Source organism: Embiotoca jacksoni, unplaced genomic scaffold, assembly GCF_022577435.1.
Source record: "Embiotoca jacksoni isolate LCO1_2020_lvr unplaced genomic scaffold, fEmbJac1.0.p SCAF_16, whole genome shotgun sequence".
Classification (NCBI taxonomy): Eukaryota; Metazoa; Chordata; class Actinopteri; family Embiotocidae; genus Embiotoca; species Embiotoca jacksoni.
Window position 1 is genome coordinate 6,288,857 of NW_027185296.1, and position 22,294 is coordinate 6,311,150.

The 22,294-nt window shown below is 41.9% G+C and overlaps 1 protein-coding gene across 3 annotated transcripts; it reads right to left on the reverse strand.

Annotated features, from left to right (window-relative positions):
• Window positions 1–4,494: 4,494 nt before the first annotated feature.
• tnfaip8l1 (tumor necrosis factor, alpha-induced protein 8-like 1) lies at window positions 4,495–20,974 on the reverse strand. Of its 3 annotated transcripts, none has more exons than XM_069150509.1 (3): window positions 20,647–20,974; window positions 8,624–8,903; window positions 4,495–6,965 (listed from the first exon to the last, which is right to left on the reverse strand). In XM_069150509.1, exons 2-3 carry the CDS (start codon window positions 8,893–8,895, stop codon window positions 6,677–6,679), a joined length of 561 nt encoding a protein of 186 aa, XP_069006610.1. In that variant the 5' UTR covers window positions 8,896–8,903; window positions 20,647–20,974; the 3' UTR covers window positions 4,495–6,676. The 3 variants fall into 3 exon arrangements, with proteins under 3 accessions (XP_069006610.1, XP_069006611.1, XP_069006609.1); XM_069150510.1 differs by lacking the exon at window positions 20,647–20,974 and adding an exon at window positions 12,051–12,178; XM_069150508.1 differs by lacking the exon at window positions 20,647–20,974 and adding an exon at window positions 11,976–12,051.
• Window positions 20,975–22,294: the final 1,320 nt, after the last annotated feature.

Genomic DNA, 22,294 nt, shown 5'->3' on the forward strand with positions numbered 1-22,294 from the left:
ACAGACAGCTGTCAGCCTATAATGACCATTAGTCTGGATAAAAAAACAAAAACAATATAGAGTGGAAGTAATAGAGCAGCCACGATTAATCCTTTGGAGCTTCTTGTTCCACACGACATGCTGCTGCACACAACCACGACTGTTTAACAGTGGGAGGCTGTGTTTGTTTAAAAATAAGAGTAGTCTGTCTATATTGTACATTGCATATGTGAATGCATGTATAATTTAAATTTTAAACTGAATTTCTCATTGACATAATGATTCATCATTCAAGATGAAGTGCTCAGTCACATGTTTCAAAGTACTGTGCAGAATGATCAAAAATAGATATCACTCAAGCACAGATAAAGACAGAAAATGCATCCGTACACATAAAAGGCTTGATAAAAAAAACCAAAAAGGAAACAGTCTCGAGTTTATTCATTTTTGGTGCAAATCTGGGCCTTTTTTTTTTCACAAAAATGATTTGCTGCCAGCACTTACACACAGATTGCAAATGGTGACAGCCTCTTGTCATTACAAATGATTGTCATTCCCAAACTGCAGATGAATTTACAAGTGCTACAGTCCTCTTCCACGCTCTTGCATGGGTCAGAAGTGTGGCATTTCTTTTGATGAGATAAAAGTGTCAAAATTAACATGAGAGAAGATGATGTCATGATGCAAGTTCCATGAAACGGGCCCCTGATTCTTGAAGATGTAGGTCGCTGCCCTGCGAAAAGCAAATATCGCCAAATGTTTTTGTATTCTTTTTATATCAAATGAAAGATATTTGTTACTTTATGGTTCAAGAAAATAATTGGATGTATGTAAAAAGCTCAATGTCACAAAAGAAAAAGCAGGGTTATCTCGTGAAAAGTTTTCACAATAAGACAGTGATGACAGGTTTGTTGTGGAGTTAAAAAGTTTAAGATTTACTCATTTCCACAACCTCCCTCAGTGTGTGTGTGTTCGTGTTCTTGTTTTTATACCCAAGTATGGACTTTACCCTGAATGCACATTGCGGGGACCAAATTAGAAGTCCTCACAGGTCTGTGAGAGTATACTTTTTTATGGGTTGTGACTTTTAGGTTTAATGGTTGGAGTTGGTTTAAGGTTAGGCATTATAGCTGTTATGGTTATGATTAGGGTAAGGGCCTGGGGAATGTATTATATCAATGAGTGTCCCCACAAGGATAGTGAAACAAGCCTGTGTGTGTGCGTTAAAGACCTTGAATTCATGCTTCTTGTACTGTAAAACTCTCAAGTCATCCTCCAATCAGCCTTCCACTTTGTGAGGTCCATAAATAACATGGCAGCAAAACACACAATCATTGCTCATTTTAAAGTCAATGTGGAAAAAATAAGTGGCTGTCACAGCTGAAGTCCATCTAATGCTGGCTGGGCAGCCTCTTGAGACTGTTTGCCTTCACTCCATCTATTAGATTAATATACTGCATGCTGTATGTATGTGAGTGAGTGATTGAAGGGCAACCACAGAGGGGGAATATGCAGGGAAACATTTCACTGTTTGTAATATGTCCTCTTCTATTCCAAACTGCACTTTTCAAACAGGAGGCCTTTTTTGTCACCATCATACATCAGCTGATAGCAGAGGGGGAAGACAGACAGAGCATATGGCCTCCTTGTAACCTTGTCCACTCCCTCCTGTAGTGCTCCCTCGCTTGTTTTGAGTCCTGTAACAGGCCGACTGCCCATCGAGAGGCAACAGAGCGTGTGTGCTGGCACTCTTCAGCTGCTTGCATGTGTGTTTGCTGAACTTCCCCGCCACTGCAGATACAGTTTCCTGGTTGAATTTCTTTGACACAGACAGAGAGAGAGAGCACTCCAATGAAAACCTTACATAACTTGGTGGAAAAGATAGATGTAAAAGCAGTGCTTTGAAAGGCAAAGGCTCCATGTCTGTCAAAATTTCCTCTGCAAAATGGCTTTTAGTCACAGTGCAGATGCCTCTGGGCACTTGGGAACTTTCTTCAGCCACCTGGACGGCAGAAAGGTGCAGTCTGGAGGAGGATTATGTGTGCTCACATGACTGTCTTTGGCTGTGTATTTACACAAAGTGAAAATGAGAAGTTTTTTGAGAACACAATGTTCTTTTTTGCGGTATTAAATATGGAAGTGAGCAGATGTTGTCTTCCCCGAAGTGTCCAGTATCGTGCTGGTGATAATCCTGAGGGGTTCAGCAGGGTGTGTATGTACGTGTGTGTGCAGCAGTGTCTTTCCCATCCTCTCATGTATATTTTTGTGTTGTTTGCTTTTGGATTCCCCTCCGCCGTGCTTTTCATCCTTGAACAACACGTCAGTCAGGTGCTCTCTGAGGACTAGAGTGAGAGAAGAAGAGAGAGACGTGGGGACACCAAGAAAGAGTAAAAGAGAGACAGAGAAAAGGGGAGGAAGACAGGGGGGGAAAAGAGTTTTGAAAGACTTCTAACTTCCAAGCTGACTGTCATAGCTGTGCTTGCCAGAGGGGAGAGCACCTTTAAGCATACTGGATGAGTAACGATGTGGAGGGACTACAAAAGCAAAGTAATACATAATAAGCAGCACTCACTCTGCTCTGCCAGCTAACCTACATGAGATTGGTGTTGGGGGGGGGGATTTGGAAGTGCTTAAAAGGTCTGCAAAGGCATCAAGTAAAGAGGGGCTTCTCCTTTACCAATGTGCACACGGCGTAATAAGATTTAGAAAGTGTGGATGTCTCCGCTTGATTGTAATGTTGATCTTGACACGTGGATTTCCATAGAAATGAGGAACAAAAACAGACAATGCGGCGGCTAAATCAAAACGTGACAAAATGTTTTACATACTGTATGTAACCTCAGTTACATTAACTCAACATTTCACCTGTCACTGCTGCTGGAGGATAGAAACCTGCCTCTGCTTTATGCTGCAGTATAAATCAGCAAATACATATTTCACTGTTGGTTTTCTTTGAAAGATACAATAAAGCTGGCTTCATAGAAATAGGCAGTTGAATCATTTCTGTTCCTTAGTGCCGCCCATCCTTTGACTGCAGTCCCAGTCCGTTTCCTCACTCATTAGGCCTAAAAGGCTTTTCTTTTTCTGGCTTCGATGATAAAAGAAAATCTAGAAATAGGGCCGAGTGGTGTTGTTGTACGAGTGCAGACCAGTGCCTGCTGTTTGAACACAATGCCCTGTTGTTTGGTTTTTGCTACGCCACCCAGAACTCAAACATTAGGGTGTTTGTGCCGGTATTGACATGCAGCCATACTTTACGGTGTCATGCCAAAACCAACCGCCTGTATCCTTGCAGGGATGGGAGCGTGAAACATTCCAGCTCGCTTTGTCCTTCCTCGCAAGAGATGTGCATGTGTGCAGCCGAGCGAGGAAGTCGTCCCTTTTGATCCCGGAGACACGTGCGACGCTACAGTAGGTCAGCTCAACTTTGTTTAGCTCAGGTTTAGAGTCTGCTCCACAAATCATAACTCAGTAATCTGTGCTTGAACACGAGTGGAAAGAGTAATGGGTCCTCCGCATGCCTCATCTTTTTCAGCTACCTTCTTAAGATGCAGGCACGCTCCTTTGCAGTCACTTCATTATGTAGAAATGATAATTATGCCCCAGTGGAAGCTGGCTTCACCAAAATGTATTGGAGCCCTCATTCACATCCACTGATAATCAAGTCGTGACTGTCATTTGGAAATTTTTAATTTTCAGAACGTGTTTGAGTGAGACATACACACTGGGAGGGAAAAATAAGCAAATTCAACAACTTTTATTTCCACTCAAATACTTTTACCTCTGAGTTAACTACACTGCAACAGAGGATGAGGAGAAATTAATCATTTGAGTTGAAGTGTTTGCTGTACTTTGACATCATAGTAAAAGGAAGAAGCGCATGAATAGAAAGTAAGATTTGGCTGAGCGGTCCTTATATCTCAGTTTACTCACACTGTGATAAACTCAAGGGTGAGTCCCCACACACACACACACACAGATGCATGTTGAGATAATGACCGTATTAGAGGCTAAATGGGCACTTGGTTCTGCAGCAGCTTTTCGAGTGTGCTGCAGGGCGGATCGGCAGACGTGCTGCAGGCCAAATTATCATTCCTAAATCTGAGAAGCAGCAAAGTCAATGACAGATTAAACTCCGACTGAATTCACGCAGAGCTCTCCACTCCAAATTAAACTGCAGCGGAGCTAAATGTTTGAACGTCCAAAAACAGAAGTCTTTCCGTCTTACTCATTTCCTGTTCTACCTTTGACCGTGGCGTGGGCCTCGCAGGAAGTGGAAAAAAGTGACCCAAACATGGAATTGTTTGTCAGTCAGATGAGTTCGTGTTTGCTTTTATGGTTTCCGAACAATGCTGGGAGCAGGAGGAGGAAGGGATTTGGACGACTAAATCCAGGCCAGACAAAGTCAGATTACCCTCCTGATCTGGCTGGAAAATTCCAGCATCCAAAATACTGATGAAAGGACAGGGTGCATGATTAAAAAAAAAAAAGAGAGAGACAATAAATGTATTCTTTTAAAAAAGTAATTTGTATTATATTTGTTGAATACAGAAACACAAAAACAATCATATGTACATGAATGAAAATAAAAACATTTCACAATTCACAATAGTAAAAATGAAAAGTAGGTTTCATTTGAGAGCTTTAGTGACATAAGTGAGGCGGCTGCAGGCGGTTTGTGGTGCTTTTGTTGCGTCACAGATGTTAAACCGAGGCAGATTTGAACTAGCCCTGAGATGTGGACGGATTGGAGAGAAAGGCATCGAAAGACAATTAAAGTCAACTGTTTTGGGGGACTTAGGAAAAAGGATTTATTAAAAACCTTCCAAAACGATGCGGTCAGAGTCACATGGGGCTAACAAATGAGAATACACTCAAGGATGTCATCTAAGAATTAAAAGGTGAATAATAATTAAAAAAAAAAAAAAAACACAACAGCCACCAGCTTTGTCTTCACAGACCAAATCACCAATCACAGGGTTAAAATGATCAAGTGCATATTGTTTTCTGAAGTGTTCCTCTGGAAAAAAAAAAAAAAGACTGCATTTTGACTAACATCAGTTCCTTCTTTTTGTTTCTTTGGCAGAGCTGCTGTGGAAGAAGTTAAAGTTTCAGCAATCCTATCTGGGAAAGCACAGCACTTATTACACGGCTCAATTTCAAATTCTCTCACAGGTGTACACACACACACAAACACACACGTACACAGGTACATACACGTACACACACACACACACCAAAATGAGGCCGCAGCACAAAACAATCTCCCAGACAGGCTCAGTGATACAAAAGCACAGACAAAAAGGAACGAGAGCTATTATGCGAGGTGGGTGGGATAACAGTAAGCATTCATATGCTTCTTTATAAGAAAGAAAACACTGGCATATTTCACTCCATTAAAAGAACGTGTGTGGTGCAAACACAGACTGTTATCTCCATCACTTCGCATGAGGCTGCTGTGCAGTGAAATAGAGTGGCTGCTCGACGAAGGCAAGCTCCAGGGCCATTATACCACCCCAGAGCGGGGAGCTATAATTGCAGCAGGAGAGTACAATCAGGTACAGTGTTTGTCTCTGCTCTAATCTCCTCACCCTGCCTGGTCCGCTTCATATATATGCTGCAGTAGTCGGCCAGCCTTTCATCTGACTGCTCAGGGGGAGCCTTTTTGGTTCACATCAGTCAGAATTTGAACGAGAGCTTGAGCGCTTTTAGGACACACCTGAGGGAGGGAGCAACCAGTAAACCTGAAACACAGCTTCCCCTGGGCTCTGACATCTATTATGACAAGTAGTTGCTTAATTCCCTTCTGATAAAATGCCAGAGCAACCTTTCCAACCAAATAAGCATCCAGCCAACAGGACATGACCCACAACGCACAGCACAATCTAAATTCCTTCATGTTTATGGTCCCTGTATGACCCAAATACTTCGTCGTTGTTGTGGTGGCTATAAACCACACTATTAGAGGCAAAACTGGGTTTATAGATGCCTGACACAAAAGCCAGGCTTCTCTACAAAGCGGAGTTCAGTGCATGATGGGGAGAGCTGTAAAATGCAGGCTAAGCAGGATTACTCCACTGCCAACTGTGCTTCACATGGTTTCACTACTGCAGGAAAGTACAGTACAGCGCTTGTTCAGGATCGAGTGCAATACTACTTGTAGAAAAAAAACAACCCCAAAAAAACCAAAAGAACTTCGTTAGATCTGTGGAAATTCACTCTCTTTCCCCTCCTAGTGCTCCCCAAGCCATTTTTCGTCCATTAAAGGCAACTCAGAGATACAACTGAAGGCCTGTGCCTTTCATGTCTTTATGATTGAGAGAGAAAGAAAGCCTTTGGAATGAGGATACAAGTACGTTTTTAAGGCACAGTTGTCGAGGCTCCTACCCCTGAATATACTGATAAAAGTATAAAGTTTTACATTCAGTAAAAAACAAAAATAAAACCATCAGCTGTGATTTGTTAACTGTGAAGTAACACAAAAGTCAAGCCGGAGAGGAAATAAACTTTGGACTAACTAGTCAAGAGAATTTCAGTGTTACAGTAATGTCTGAAAGGCACACACACAAAACACAATCCGACCAATGAAAAGTCAAAATGTTTAGGATTGTAGTTTAAAAAAAAAAAAAAAGGAATCCCGCGAGACGGTACATGAGGGGTGACGTGGAGGTAAACCTGATGATGAGGCACACGGAGGTCAGAGGTTCCCCTCGTCGAGCATCTTGTTGACCCCGTTACAGATCCTCTGCAGGTGAGTGCGGTAAACCTCCGAGGGCCCGTACAGAGCCGCCAGGAAGTCGCAGTCGGCGAAGTGATTGAAGACGTGGTTGACTCGCGAGTGGCTCTTGGCTGTCAAGTGGCGTTTGATGGCCTGGTGCAGCAGCTCGCGGCAGTCGTTCAAAATGGCACTCATGACGCGGCGGTCGAAGGTGAACTCGATCTGGTGAAAACTGACCGCCGTCATGGCCAGAGTGTGGACTTTCTTCCTGTGAGACGACGAGAGAGAAAGAGAGACAGAGACAGAGAGACTGTCAGTGTCTAATTCTGACCGGGGCAGCAGCAGGAAGTAAAAATAGAAACTGCTGTCTTATGATTTTCTTCAGAAACCCCTCATATATTAGTTATAGTATTGTCCTTCACAGTGACACATCTCCATGCCAATATAATCCCCATTCTCCATACTGTGCACTTATTTCCACTTTGCATGCCTCTGAGCTGAGTTTTACTGTTTTAGTGGAAAGTATATAAACTGATGTTAAAGTCAATTCCCTTAATTTGCTTCCATCAGCACACAAAAATGACTTCAGCTGCAGTTTTCTCTGCTTGAAGCTCGCAAGCACAACAGCATCCTCCTCATACACAATATACAGACACTTAAACAAACAGTATGTAATTTCTGTCACTCGGGGTCCCTCAAAACAATAACAACAACGGAGTTTGATGACTTTGTGAAGTAGCATGGGATATTGGGAGGTGTTTTCATTAGTAATCAATCACCACTGCAGATGAAAATCAATCTTTAGCCTAGCAGTTGGCGGCGGCTTTTCTCTCTTGGTGTGTCTTATGTTCAGCTATCTGTCTGCCTCCTTCAGCGATAATGGTACCTGTAATAAATGTTGTTTATTTGGAGATGAGTTGGGTGAATTAGAATGCACAATGGAAACACAATCGTTAGCTACTGTAGTTTGTCAGCTGCCAGTCCATCCATTTCTCCTGAGTGTTTCCCTGGAAGTAATAGCAAGTAGAGTGGGTGGAGTGGATATAACGCCATTGAAAGCCAGTCTAATGACATGGATCGTTCCTTGAGCAAAATTATGGATTCTCTCTGCTTGAAAATGGTTGAAAACATTTTGAGTGAGCAAAGTACACAATTCAACAAAATATAAAACATAGTCCTCGTGGTCTGTCGACATTTTAGTGCAGAAAAGTTAAATTTTATACCTTTCAGTACAATTTGAGTGGAGAACTAATCCCCTGTAACAAACACGCACATGAAATCTTATTTAAATCAACAGAAAGAAATGCCGCATCATGTGGAGGAGGTTGGGGCACCTGCAGCAGCAAACAGCGCTGGCATTTGTGAAGAGCCTATGGACGATGCCATCATCTATCACAGATGACCGAGAGCCCGAGCAGCGTGATTCCCACGCACCCCACACATTGTCTTTGAACAGATATAATAATCATATTTTCTGATGTCCCCTGAATGCCGCATAATTGAATGAAGTGAATGACCACACAGTTCAGAGTTTTGGGGCATTTTAGTGTTACAAGTCCATCTGAAATCAACCCTCGGGAGAATGGAGCATTAAGTGGACACATGCACACAGAGGAGGTGGTCGGGACTCTGGACGTTTGACTGGCAGCACCTGAACTGTCTGTGGGAGGGTGAGACAATCTAACTTGTGTTGGTAACTGTAAAACAGAAAGTTTTGTTAGCAGCTGTGTTGAGGACTTTTCCATGTGGGCTGACGGCTAACTGGCTAATGGTAAACTAGCAGAGCGTGTGAGCAATATCAGGGGAATCAGGACTGTTTGAATCTTCCATCATTTACATGATTTGGTAAGAGATTACCAACGTGTATGGGAACTGACAAAATAGGCAACATCTAAATCATTTCCGTAAATGACTCTTCCTGCCCACCTGAAGTTCTCCACCAGGATCAGCTCCTCGTTGCTGAACTGGTTGTTTCTGTAGAGCACGCCCAGCTTCACCACCATCTTGATTAAGTTCTTGATGATCTTCTGGGACTCTTTGCGGTTGCGGGTGAACTCCTTGGTGACGCGGTATAGCTCGTCCAGCACTTCGCTGCTGGTGTCGTCGATGAAGAGGTTGGCCATGCTCTTGGTGGCCATCTTGCTCATCAGCTTCTTCTGCGCCTGCAGGGCCAGGCTCTTGGTGCTGAAGGAGTCCATGGTCACGCCTGGGTCGAGATGACACAGAGACAAAGAGCGTTCAGTTAAACAGCAGCTGATATATGTTCCTTCAGGAGAGGCCTTTCAAATTATTGCGTGAAAACACGTTTGCTTTCTAGTGTTAAATATTTGATATCAAATTACAAATGAAAGCAGAAGAATTTTTCCTTACATATATCCATTTGGACTTTTTCATCTGAACGGCAAAACGTTAAACGGTAAACATATTACACTAACAGCTTGTAATGTGTGAGGCTATTACAAATAACATATACTTTAATACCGCTTAAACTGCAGGGCCAAAAACTGTCCCCTTCATCAGATAATGAGCCGTGGCAGCTGTCAGATTAGCCCCAGCAACCCTTTGGCTTGGAGCCTACGAGGTAGTCGGAGGAGAATGAGTCATTACGAGTGTAGGAGGAAAGTCAGTTCCAGCACGACCACGCAAAGCAGGCGCTGCAATCTGGACGTCTCATCAGCTGAATGCATTCAGAAAATAAGGTAGGTAGGCGCGCGCACGTGTGTGTGTGTGTGTGTGAACGCGAGCAGGAGACAGACAAGCGCCAGCTCATTCACTGCACGCGTATGGCTTTGATTTACGTATGATGCCGTTTCGAAGTGTGCCTAGTGGGGTGACTCTGTGAAAGGCTGCGCTCATAATAGAGGCTCATAAAGGGGTTACCTGGCTTTCACAGCCGCCCACCCACTCACCAAATAAGGCAGGCCTACGGCACGCCACATCGTTCCAGGAGCTGCTTCTCAACGCGTTCAGTGGGTCACTTTTACAGGTTTGTACATTCTGTTTTCAAAAGAATTAAAAACAAGTCCATTCTCCTGTGCTCTCCCTCTCTAACCTTTGCAGATCCCAAGGTTAGCCTGGGAGTACACAAGTGTAAACAGGAACAAAAACTTGTTCTCCACAAGTGCCTTCCAGCAGCAGCGCAGGGGAATGAATAAGGGTGAAGAGGAGCCGGGAACTGTGTTGTAAGTTTCATTTTGATGCTCACCATTTTTAGATATTTACTCCAACAGCATTTCAGAAAAAAAAAACAGGAGGAAGGGCTTTTTCAAGGATTTTTAAAAATGGCTGTCAAAACTGATGCTAGCGTCTTCAAATAGCGTAAAAAATATAAATACATTAATTTAGCAATTAAAACAAAGAAAAAGCAGCAATAAGAGAGGCCGGATACAGGTCATATTTTTGCTTTTTTAGGCTCCATGGATGATAAATATCAGTGTTTTGGTCAGTCAATCTCAAATATTTCAAAAACGATGTGATGGATTGCTATGACGTTTGCAACAGATATTCAAGGTCCATTGAGGAACCTTTTTTTTTTTTTTTGTGCCACCAAAAGGTTGATTAAGTGAGATTAAGGTATCTTGAGACTTATCGGATGGATTGCAGTGAAACTTGGTACTTGTATACAGGGTCCCCAGAGGATGAAGTGTAAGGTGACCCCTGACCTTTTATCTAACGCACACATCAGGCTTCATTCTAAAAAAAAGAATTATTAGGCTAACATGCCAAGATAATGAAGTGAAAATGAAACCTGTTGTAATATCAACATGCTAGCACAGGTGCTGAAAGCTCTTTACTTTTTTGCGACTGAAATAAGTCCGTCATACATAAAAGATTTAAGGACTGGTACTGAATGTCACCTCTGATTCTTAATATTTTTGTTTACTTTAGTCATAGCTTTTGTAATTTTTGTCTGTACTTTAGGTTTTTCTAAGGCTACAGTTAAATTGTAAGAAGTTTGGCTTCTTTCATCAAATGAAAAAAAAAAAGCCTTGCAGCTCAGGATTACCATCATTAACTTGCCAACTATTTTCTCAATTAAATGAGGTCTTCAAAATGTCTGCTTTAGTTTCACGGAGGCAAAGGTTTATTTTGTGTGACCACCAGTCCAAAACACCAGGATGTTCAGTTTGTATCATGTAAATAAAAAAAACATCTAATTCTCACCTTCAGAGAAGCTAAAATCCCAGAATAGCTGGAGGGAAATAAGGTAATTAATGAAATAGATGCAGGTTAATTTTCTGTTAATAGACCGATCAGTTAAGGCTTATGCAAGCTATCAAACAAAATAGCTTTTAGGCATCAGTATGAACATTGAAATGAGATCAGCTCCGGTGAAGAAAATATTAAACAATGCTTAAGCCAAGTGGGAGGATTTTGAGGAAGTGACGAAATACACACACAAATAAAGGAAACACTTTTGGACCTCAGGGGAAAAAAAACAAACCCTCAGATCTTGTTTCCTTGATAAATCTCCCGACGTGTCACTGACAAACTAAATGTAGCCTAATAGGTTTACTGCCATGGGGAAAACAGGTAAGTATCTAAGCATTCCCATCATGGTAGTGGTTTCGTCTTCATGCACTGAAACTATGCATGACTCGCCTATCCACATACTGGAGTATAACAAAAGTTCAAAGCAGGAGCGGATGTATTTAGTGCAGCACAAAGAGCAGTGACATATTCCTGCTGAGTGACTTGTGATTTTTACTGTTGTTTGTACTAGAAGGCAGTGCATCTGCTGCTATACACCGTGTAACTTTCAATCCTTTCTCTCTCTCTCTCTCTCTGCAAAGCCCCTCTAAGAATATCAATAAGACTCCTTGGAGAGTGTGTCAGCAGGCTGCTTCCCAGAGAGGAGACACATGAGGAGTGGGTGAGCAAAGACACAGGCAGCAAAATGTAGAGGAAAAGAGGGGTGGAGGTGTGTTATATATCAATCCTGACACATGAGGGAAATGTAGGTGTTGAATGAGAGGTCATTTATATACCGTCTCATGCTGAATCTAGTTTGCACCTGCTTGTGTTGCAGGTGCTGGACGTTTAATCGGGCCTCTCGCTGTGCTGATCAAGGATCACTGGCAGATCCCCATCGATCGTTTCACCGTGGCTGTGACTCTAGACTTGCCGAGCTGCACTTGTTACAGAAAATCCTGCTCTGATGCAACGCGTGTGAAACGGATAACAAGGAGAAAGACACTAATGATCCAATGAAAAAACAAAAAAGAAAACAGAACTTGAAATCTTTATTTCGATGTGAGCGGCGACTGAAAACACTCACGTTGTCCTTCTGTCATCCTTTAATCACATCGGTCAGACTCAAGAGCAAAGCACTTAAAAAGAAGTCTGCATTTACCTCCCTCTCTTCCTCTCTGCGCCCTTGCTGATGGATGTGTAACAGTTTAGAAAAGTGCGAATGGATAATGGGCAGACCTCTTTCTCAGATTGGAGGGTGATTTCATAGTGCTCATTAAATTCCACTCTTGTCGCAGACCAGAGGCGTCATAGCTGTCAACTCTGTGTAGACTCCCAATGAGGCGCAGAAAAAGAGGAAGAGGAGGAGGGGAAAGGATGAGAAAGGGTAGAGTGTTTGCTGGTCATGCCCATGTGTACAAACAGTTTAAAAGCAGTGACACTCAGGATTGTCTGCCTGTGATTTCAGTGACATAACAGACCCCTGGCACTGTTATCTTAAGGATGAAGGGATATCCTCCCATCAGCTCCGTTTCCCCCCTCGATTTCCCCAAGGCGAGAAAACTAAAGGCTTCGTGAACCATATCCTCGTGGGAAAAGCGCAGTGATGAAAAGGTTTTTGATTCAAACCGTTTTTTTTCCCTTCTTTGCAGCATCAAATCTAAACGGCCTGTGAAGTGCGGCGCCCAGGGACAGCCCGGCCAATCCTGACACAGCGTCTCCATAGTATTTATAGAGGCAACAATTTAACGGATTTAAGGCAGAACAAGACACGACAGCAGCAAATGCTGCTTAGTATTGTGGCATAATATACAAGCCACAGTCGTCAGTGCACCAGACATCACACAAACGAAGATCTGCACGCTCACGCGCACATACATTACTGATAGGCCTGGCTTGCCGAACAGCTGAAAATGAAATGAAAACAAAGACAGATTGCAGCAGCCAAGAACTCAGCACTTATAATTACAGCAGTTAGACAAGCTACAAACTCAAACACCCGCTCACAACCAGCTGGCGTAGACTCGCTCACAAAGACATGTAGGCAAAAGCTCAGCAAAGATGACTCATGGAAATGAAACTGGACCCTACGCAGTGTTGGATGGATGTCTCGTGACAGTGCGGGAGCCTGGGTAATGAAGCCAGGGACTCTCTCACCCTCCCACAGGTGTACACAAGCTCTGTCAAACCTGTGTGACAGTCTGGCTGAGGGATGGAGGTAAAAAGAGGCTGTGATGGCAAAGGAATAATGTTTGCTTCCTCCGCTGTAGTGGAGGATTGTTGGAGCTGGTTAACGTGAAGCCTTTTATTATCCACATTGAATTGCATTTTCCCGTTTATGTTTCAGGACAGGTGGAGCTGACGTCTGCATCGGGGAAACATCAGGCAAAAGCTTCTCCAATTCATTTGGGGACAGCGAAATAAGGAGGACGACAACTCCTACTAGCTACGGTTTTCTTTTAAAGTGTTTATCGTGTCTGTTTAATGCTGTGAAAAAGGGAAACTATCTGGAAATTATCGTCGGGTTTCTGGTGGTCCTTGAACTAATCATGTGCACTGAACGCTTCCTTTAGGAAAAATAACCAAATCTAAGTTTAAAATAGTGACATTAAATCCAGATCACTTTATCCTACGGCGTGTCACAAAAATTCAGCAAATTTTGGACTGAACTACAGGCTGAAGCAGAGAGGAGGGAACAGAAAGAGGTTTGTAGAGATTTTAAAAATGTAAATAGTTCTACATGTATAATATGTGGAACCGATCTTTTCCCCCCAATTTTGGTAACACTGGTGGTCACTTGGAAAAATGTTGTACAAATAGATTCCATCTTTTTTCCAGGTTTTGCTAAATAAATTATCAAAGAAATGTAACTCTTGCTTTTATGATTTATGATATTATAACCAAATTATACTGCACAAAGGACATTTTGGAGTTCTCCCTACTTCTAGCCATGACTGTGCTGTTTTCCCAGCAGGACTTGCCGGTGCAGTGAACAATAAGCTCACAGTGAGTAAAACATGTTGCCCGGTAACTGTTTGGGGTTCAAAGTTCAAAACTGATGATCATTAAAATTCTTGATGATTTTAAATAATCATTTCAGCACTATTTGATAACTTCTGTAATATCCGAGCCCACTGGGGTATCTGTCACATGTCTTGTCATATATTCTTCACATGCAACTTGGCATGAACATGTTATTGTCTTTTGGCTGCTCATATTCAGGTTAAATCCAACATGATGCGAGATTGTTTTTCCAAACAGGAGAACTGATCAGCATCAGGATGCAGCTTCTGAATCGACTCTACTCACCTGTCAGTCAAACTAAAGCTGTGGTTTGACGGGTGAGAAAGGGCTGTAAATTGGATCCACCTGAAGCTTGCGCCCACTCCAGCCTGTGCCATCATCCCTCATGAGGAAGAGGAGATCACAGCACCCAAAAATACCACCACTCAAATACCTGCTGCCAATCTAGACAGCTTGGTGGATGCTGATCACAGCCGGCATAAACAGAAAAGCAATAAAGGATGTGTTTCGCCAGTGCTTGGCCACCACAAGTTGCTAAAAAAGCTTTGGCAGAGACTGCAGAACTTTCCATGACACTTCATTTTACAAGTGATTGGTTGAAGGCAGCAGAAAATGTCACGACTTTCATGCTCTTTGGGGATCACTAGTCACATGGATTGGGGCACTGTGACCCTCGAAGAGACGACTCCATCAGCAGAGAAAATCGTCACCGCTTTATGATGGAAGCGATTACCTAACCGCCATAAATCAGACCAGAATCACACACCCCGCAGCAAATACAGCCATTTAATCTGCTCTCAGCGTCATGTGTTTCCAGAATTACCTCGGATATTTCACAGTAATCCCTTTTTTTTCTCTCCAAACACAACATATTGTGTCCAGGTATATTAAACGCAAGGAAATTCTTTTCTGGTTTCAGTCCTTGACATTTTCAAAAGCATAAACCTCTGTGACCCAGAACTCAGACACACATAGACCGTAACAGAGACATCACCGGTTCGAGCCCAGCCAGTGACCTTTACATTATGTCTGCACTCCTCCTCCTCCTCCTCCTCTCCTGCTGTTGTTTCCTGCTGTTATAAATATAAAATACCACAAACAGAAGATTTAAAGCTTAAAACTATTGCCCCTAATAAACAGGTCCTCACAATTTCCAGGAATGATGTTGTTTGTCAATAGTTTCATCGGGGCAACAGTCCAAATGCCTTTTTGCTTGAAAAATGACAAGCAACTATTAAAGGCAGACAATATTTTCAGTTCTTTGCTGCTGATTAAAATTTCTGTTTGCAGTTTTCACAATGCTTTTCTGTTTCTCGTGGGTGGGAACACAAACCAATATAAACACCTTCCAATACAGCACAATCTAAGAGTAACATACGGAGCTGAATAAACACTTCTCTGACCCGGTGCCAACAAAAACTTTGCATGATAAACGAGCGTTATAAAGGCAGTATCTATTGCAGGGCTGTTGAACTGACCTGGTTGATTCTGGACTGTGTACACACACTCTGAGCTTGCACAGGTAAAAGGTAAATAAAAAAAACTCAACATGTGAAAGAGGAAGCATAGGACCATTATTCTACCTTTTCCCTTACTGATTTTAAGAACAGCTGCGAGAAAAATAAAAATGGACACTTCAGAGGAAGTTTGAGAAAAAAGGGTTCTTGATTGTGACCAAAAGCATTACAGATGTCATTTGAACGACTTCTCTGTAAATCTTGAGTCAAAAAAACTCTTCAGCTGTGTGATATAATCTGTCTCCACTTTGAGATACAATAGACAATCCCGCTTGTTATATAAGGTACATCCGTGCTTTGTGTTCTGAGAGGACAAGTAACCACTCAAACGAGCTGCACTGCTGGAGCCACTCCACTGGTAGGGAATCAACGGCAGGATTTCAGGACAAGTGAAATCCGCAATTTCATCTTTCATCAAGTTTCATACTGTTTGTCTCGCTCCTCTCTTGAGATGTTGCGTAACAGAGGAGGTGCTGACTGCTAATAGGAGAGTCAGAGCTTGGGAACATTTTGTGTTTTAACAACTGTATGTAGCACGCTCATCTGGCTCTGACATTGTGAGCTTAATTGTGAGCAGAACGGATGCAACACTCATACGGGCCCCTACAACAAGCATTCTTTGGTAGCAGTAGGTCTTTGTGTGGTGGTTATGTGCTGTCGCTTTCTCATCTTCCCACATAGTCATCATCTGTGAAGATTTGCGCCGATCTGCAGAGAAAGGAGGTGATCAATGCCTTTCGCTCAGAAACTATACCTCATCCTACCCTTTTTTTTTTTAAAACAGTTTTCTCAGATCTGCCAGAGCCCCCTGAGGAATTAATAATTAACACATCGGCATATAATGGATCAGGGATTAATAATTTAGCCTGCTGATTTGGACTAAAATAGACTTGGGGCTAAGAGCAGTCTGCTGTGGTGCAACAAGTTTGGGCAGGGATGTGGGACAGGGATTACGGGTGGACAATCAGCATATTCAGTAAGACACGGGGGCTGTGAGCTGCTGGCATTAATTTAGGAACATCAGTCAGTGTTACGCATGTGTAATAAGGCTGGGAATACAGTAAGACCCTGCGCTGCCCGGGGGCACCCACAGCACTCACTGACAACATTTGTTCTTGCATTAAAATGCATAAGTGGATAGTAGTTTTATGGTGACAACTGAGCTAATTTGAAAGAAACACATCTGTGAAAAGTGAAAGAATAATGACGAATCAAAAGACCAGTCCACTCTCATGTGACCTCCCTTTAACTGCCACATCTAAGATTTAATTATATATTATTTACAATATAATTAGCGTCTTAACAGCACTGCGCATAATGCAAGTAATAATCAAGGAGCTAACTGGTACTTGAGCTATGACTGATGTCTGAGCTTGTGACATTTTAATTAAGGCCACCATAAGAGCAGAGCACACTATGACTAATGTTCCTCACCTGGAGCCCAAAGAGCATAATTTGTTCACTCAGTATTTAATAGAGTGGCAAGTACCAGAGTGCCTGGCTGCAACAGAAGCTAGGATGGTAAACAGGGGACAACAGTGGAGGACCAGTATGCGAGGACAAGATTGTGACTCAGATATGACTCAAGCTGGATCTCAGATGAGACCAGTCTATTGGTGGACTCCATTCCTCGCTCTCTTCATTTCAAACAATGTCATGATATTTCCCTTCATGCTGCAGACGAGGTCATATTCTCCGAGTGTTTGGGGCTTCTAGAGGCCACCTGTGTGTTCAGTTGAACTTCGCAGCCTCTTAAAAGAAGGTCAACCACCTCTCTTGTCTTGTTAATGAGTTACCATGGATTCTCCTCAGCGGGAACAACAGTGTCTCTAGGATTACTGCTGCAATTTCGAGCTCTGCCCTTAATATCACTGCATGGGGAATGCCGAGCAACGTGACTATTGTCCTATTCTCAAAGACACTCAGAGGAGGGGGTGTGCACAGATACAGTTACACTGAAATATACATAGATGAGGCTCAGCAGCCTCTGCTTATTCCTGCCAGGCAAGTATTGTTTCTTATTATTTATTGTCTTTCAAAATCACATAATGCTGAAACAATGATAAAGTTGTTATGAGGCACAAAGCTATGATTAATGAGGAAACGCGAATACTCATTAAAACCAGTCTTGGATGAAATCTATAATAAATGGACTTGAATTATACTGTTTTGCACTTTTTATATGTTTCAGTTGCTGTCTGGTGCGATGGGAACCAATAGGATTATTTTAAGGCAGTAATTTATGATAATTTTCATTATTGATTATTATATTGATAAACTGATTAACCTTGTATACCAGAGGTTCCCAAACTTTTCAGACTATGTGTCACTGTGTGCCGAACCAACAACAACAACAACATTAGGCTACTATTTCAAAATGAAACACATAATTAACAACTTTTAAATAAAATACACATCACTGTAATGTGATGTGTATCTAATAATTGTTATCTTGATGGAAAAAAAAGATGTGTCTCTTCCTTTTGTTTGCATTGTGGCTCCGGAAAGTCTCTTTTGTTTTCTCTCTCATTTGCAAGTGTTTCCTTTTTGTTTTACTTTCCGCATCTAATTGACGACTCCCCGGTGTCCTTATCTTGTGACCTACAACCAACTCAGTATTATCATACGAAAGCAGATACAAAGGGAATGGGGGTGATTGTCAACTGTATAAAAGCTGTCCTACGGAGATCTGGGAGCACTGCTGGACACCTCTCTTTGAGGGTGCATGTATTTGCTCCTTTTTGCAAGCATAAATGTCCAATATATTTGATTTTGAACCAAGCCTCTGAGTAATTTTTCCAACATATCTGTATTTAGATTATAATAATTGAGGCCAGTTGGCTTGCAATTGTGCAATTGTTCCATCTTTCAGCAAGGCTCTTGTCTACCACCAGGTGGAGTTTTGCATATCACCCAAACAGCAACCAACAGTGAGGTCACACATTAGTTTGTGAACTGCCTTTCTGAAGCCTCAAGTTCGGTGTTTTGGCTGTTGTCAGGTGGGGAGGAGCGAGTGGTGATTGTAACACAACCGCAGAGGACACTACACCTCGCTCAGTTATAGCAGAAACCTGACTGCACCACAAGCCTGTCAACCAAACAGACACGCCCCCCAAACATATTGCTTTTTGAGGCCTAATATCTAATAAATTATGGGATTATCTCCAGATGGACTGCCAGAAATCTAATAAGAAGGAGTGATTTTTGCAGCCCCGTCGCATCAACACCCCAAAACCCAAAGAAATGCAGTTTAGAAGGAAATCAAACAGAAAAAAGCGGTTAGTCTGTGATATTCATTTTTCCTCAGCTCGTTGGCTGTCAACTGTTGCTCGCAACAGCAAAGAGACAAAGGAAGCCCTGGCAACTAAACGGGAGTCAGTCGAACAACGCCAAATCATTTCACCACTGACACAGCTAATGCAAGGAGAGAGGCAACTCCAAGTCCTAATCCAAGGCCATAATTCATTTGACGTGTCTGCTGAAGCTGCGCTTGATAATGTGTGCCGCTACCTGCCAGATCCCCGACAGCACAGTGAAGCTATTCATCCACACTCAAGCCTTGTCATCGGGAGACGCTTTACAATGTAAACACAGCAATGTGTTACAAAACACATCAGTGTTTGCAAAACATATGTCTTCACCATTTTCAGCAGTGGTTGGGAATGGATATTCTGTGGGTTAGCCCATGATGCACAAGGAGGATTATATTAGGTGTTTAAACCAGCAGGGATTAATATCTTTTTTTTTTTCTTTTGCATTTCTAGGATTTTCTCGTGAGACGGTAAATCATGGCCGATTTACACACTCGCTATAAATGTAAAACATGTACAATTTTGTCTCAATTGGTCATGGTACGTACATATTATTTGTATAGTTTGCATTTTAAATAGTTTTATCTTTGTCCTATTTCCATAGATATGGACAACATACCTATACAGTATAATGAGGCAAATAGTATTCAAGCCAAAGCAGGTAAAATATGTTTACTAAAAGTTTATGAACTCCAGCAAACATGGTGCAAAGCCTTCCAAACAAAAACACAAATTTTAATTTGCACGACACTGATGCAAGTGGACCAGCCTTCTGACAAGTTATCCAGTGAATCAACAAAAGGTTTCACAGTTTTTCACTAGTCATAAATAACTAATAAGCTTGATTAGTGATCCTCATTGCCATCCCCATGATTAAGCAAAAACTATGTTTAAAGGTGCAATATGTAAAATTGAAGTCTCGCCTTGTAATACCACTTTGTACATTAGGAGGTGAGTGAGTCAGTGTAGCATCCAGGCAGTCTGTCCTCAGTCCAGCTCTCGAGAGTTTCTGCAATTATTATCATTTGTGCAATTATTTTCAGATGCATCACCACAACAATGATCAGAAGGATTAAATTTAGTGAACGACACCATAGTGGCTTGTGGAAAGGATTTCTCGACTTTGTCTTTCATGAGAGAAGTTGAATGGTACTCTATGGAACAAGAGTTTTTATTTTTGAGCCAGTGATATTGCACTTTATGGCACTTACGCATTGGCCTCACTTTTCACGTTTGTTTCTGCTTCTTTCTCTTTTGCTGGACTAAGGGCAGACTGGACACAATAACTCACTGTCGCCCCCCCCCCCGAGGAGACGAGTGGTATTACGAGATGGGACAGGACGTGCTAGCTGGTTACCGTGCACATTTTAGTAGATATCTGCCAACATGTACTTAGATGCCTTTGACAAAGCATAGACATTTATTTCTTGCCACTCCCTAGATAATTTTAGTAACATTTTGAATGTTTTAAACTAAAAATCTTTTGCACCTTTAACTTGTGAACTGAGTTTTTTTTTTAATTTTTTTATTATTATTATATAGACCAGAGTTGCTAAATATCATATTAAACCAATAACTAATCAATCCCATTATTAAAACAGCTGTTTAGCTGACTTATCAAAATGCTGTTGTAATCACGTCCACTGATTGACCGCTGCTTCCGCTCGATCCCTATCAAACCCGTTTTAGCCCGTCAAATAAATAAGTGACCGAGCAAACAAAACAGGATCTGAAAGTCCGCCTTTGTCCGTTATCCATGCAGAAGCTGCTCAATAAACAATTATCGGTCTGATATTGTGACTCTGGAGTGATTTGACCGCAGGCCTCTGATTGCAGACATGTTGGTCGAGGAGATGTTTCATTAAAAACGGTTCGACCGTCGCGACCACCGGCGACATGAACTCACCTTCCTCTGAGCTTCAGCGGGACACGGACTGATTCAGCCAGCGAGGTGACAAGTCAATCTGAGCCAAATCTCTCAAGACTTCATCCTGGCAGCGCGGGGCAAGTCGGTTCACAGCATGTTATGTTGTTTGTTTGTCCACTTGTTTCGCTTTTTGGGTGTCCTCTGTAAAAACGTCCCCCTCCGCGCTGCCTCTTTGTGTTCCGCGTATCAGGACACAGATGTGTCAATTATTGAAGGAGTGTTTTCTTCTTTCGGCCGCCGTCAGATCGGTTACAAGAGTTTGCCGTAACTCGATTCCTCCTCCTCTTTAAAAAAAAAAAAAAAAGTTTCAAACTTGAGGGGGATCTGGAAATCAGCAGATTGATGCCGGCTTGAGCCAATGGAGGAGCAACGAGGGGGAGGAGACCAGCCTAATCAGGCCGAAAGAAAGGACCATTTACGGCCAGCATTCCCACCTCCCTCCATCTCCTCCCACCTCCCTCCACCTCCCCCTCCATTACGGTTTCCAGTAATTATGCGTGTCCAGGTCCCGGTCCCAAGGCTGGACGTTTCCCAGAGGAAATGCTGTTCAAGGAACAATGAGCAGGAACTGTGGCGAGCACCTTTTTGTATCATGTACAAAATGATATACACACTTCATGAGTTGTTAAGTTACTTTTAGTTACATCACCATTTGCAAGTTTGTCCTAAAATGTGAGAATCTCCAATGAGAATATGCACATAGACTTCATCATGGTGATGGAGAAAAGAGGAGAGAGAGAAAAACTTTGTCGGCGGATGTTTTCAGGGACAGGGGAAGTTTTTCTTCATTTGTCTAATGACGACAGGGGAATTCCCAAGGTCATATCCTTCCTGCATTGTTATGTTACCACTGTGTTAATTTTTTATTTGTGGTATTATTCTTGACAAGTTTTGTTTCTTTAGCCTTGCAATGTCTTGCAATGTCCAGTGATAGCATTTTATTTACAAATGGAGCTGTATCAACATTTCTTTGTATTTTATTGTAAAACTTTTGTGGATGCACATCTGCATCTTAAAAGAAAAAGACACTTGTAATGGTGAAATTGATCTGGAGCGTCCTCTAGTGGTTAGTGGGGGAAATGCTCTAAAAATCCCATTGGTAAGGTTTAACTGTGCAAAAACATTATCGAAACAAACAACAGCATTTTCAAATATATATATATATATAAACTACCTAACTACCTAAATAATAATGACATGATTATTGTTTTTACAAGATTGTTATATATCCATGTCTTTAGATTTGGTGTCATTCAACAATGGCATTTTTTTTGCTTGAAATAGGCCATTTTTAATGGATGGTTGCATTTTGTTTGAGTTGAAACAAATAATTACATTATACGCACATTATCTGTGCACTCTCTCAATAGATTAATATTGTTTAATCTATGAAATTTGAGAACAATGTAAAAATAATAGATGTATGAATGAAATGATTGTTTTGTGTCACCAATACGCTGGTCCTATTGGTGTGTGTGTGTGTGTGTGTGTGTGTGTGTGTGTGTGTGTGTGTGTGTGTGTGTGTTTGAAGGGGGTCCAAGAATTGTCTTTTTTTTTATTTTTTATTTTTTTATTTTTTTATTTTTTTAGGGCTAAACAGTAAATTTGATCTGACAGTCTCTGACAA

What these genes read in the sequence shown, in the direction of transcription:
- tnfaip8l1 (XM_069150508.1), bottom strand. An exon ending in ATCCTGGTGGAGAACTTCAG is followed by an intron (nt 6,966 to 8,623) that starts GTGGGCAGGAAG and finishes GTCGTCTCACAG; the next exon opens with GAAGAAAGTCCACACTCTGG.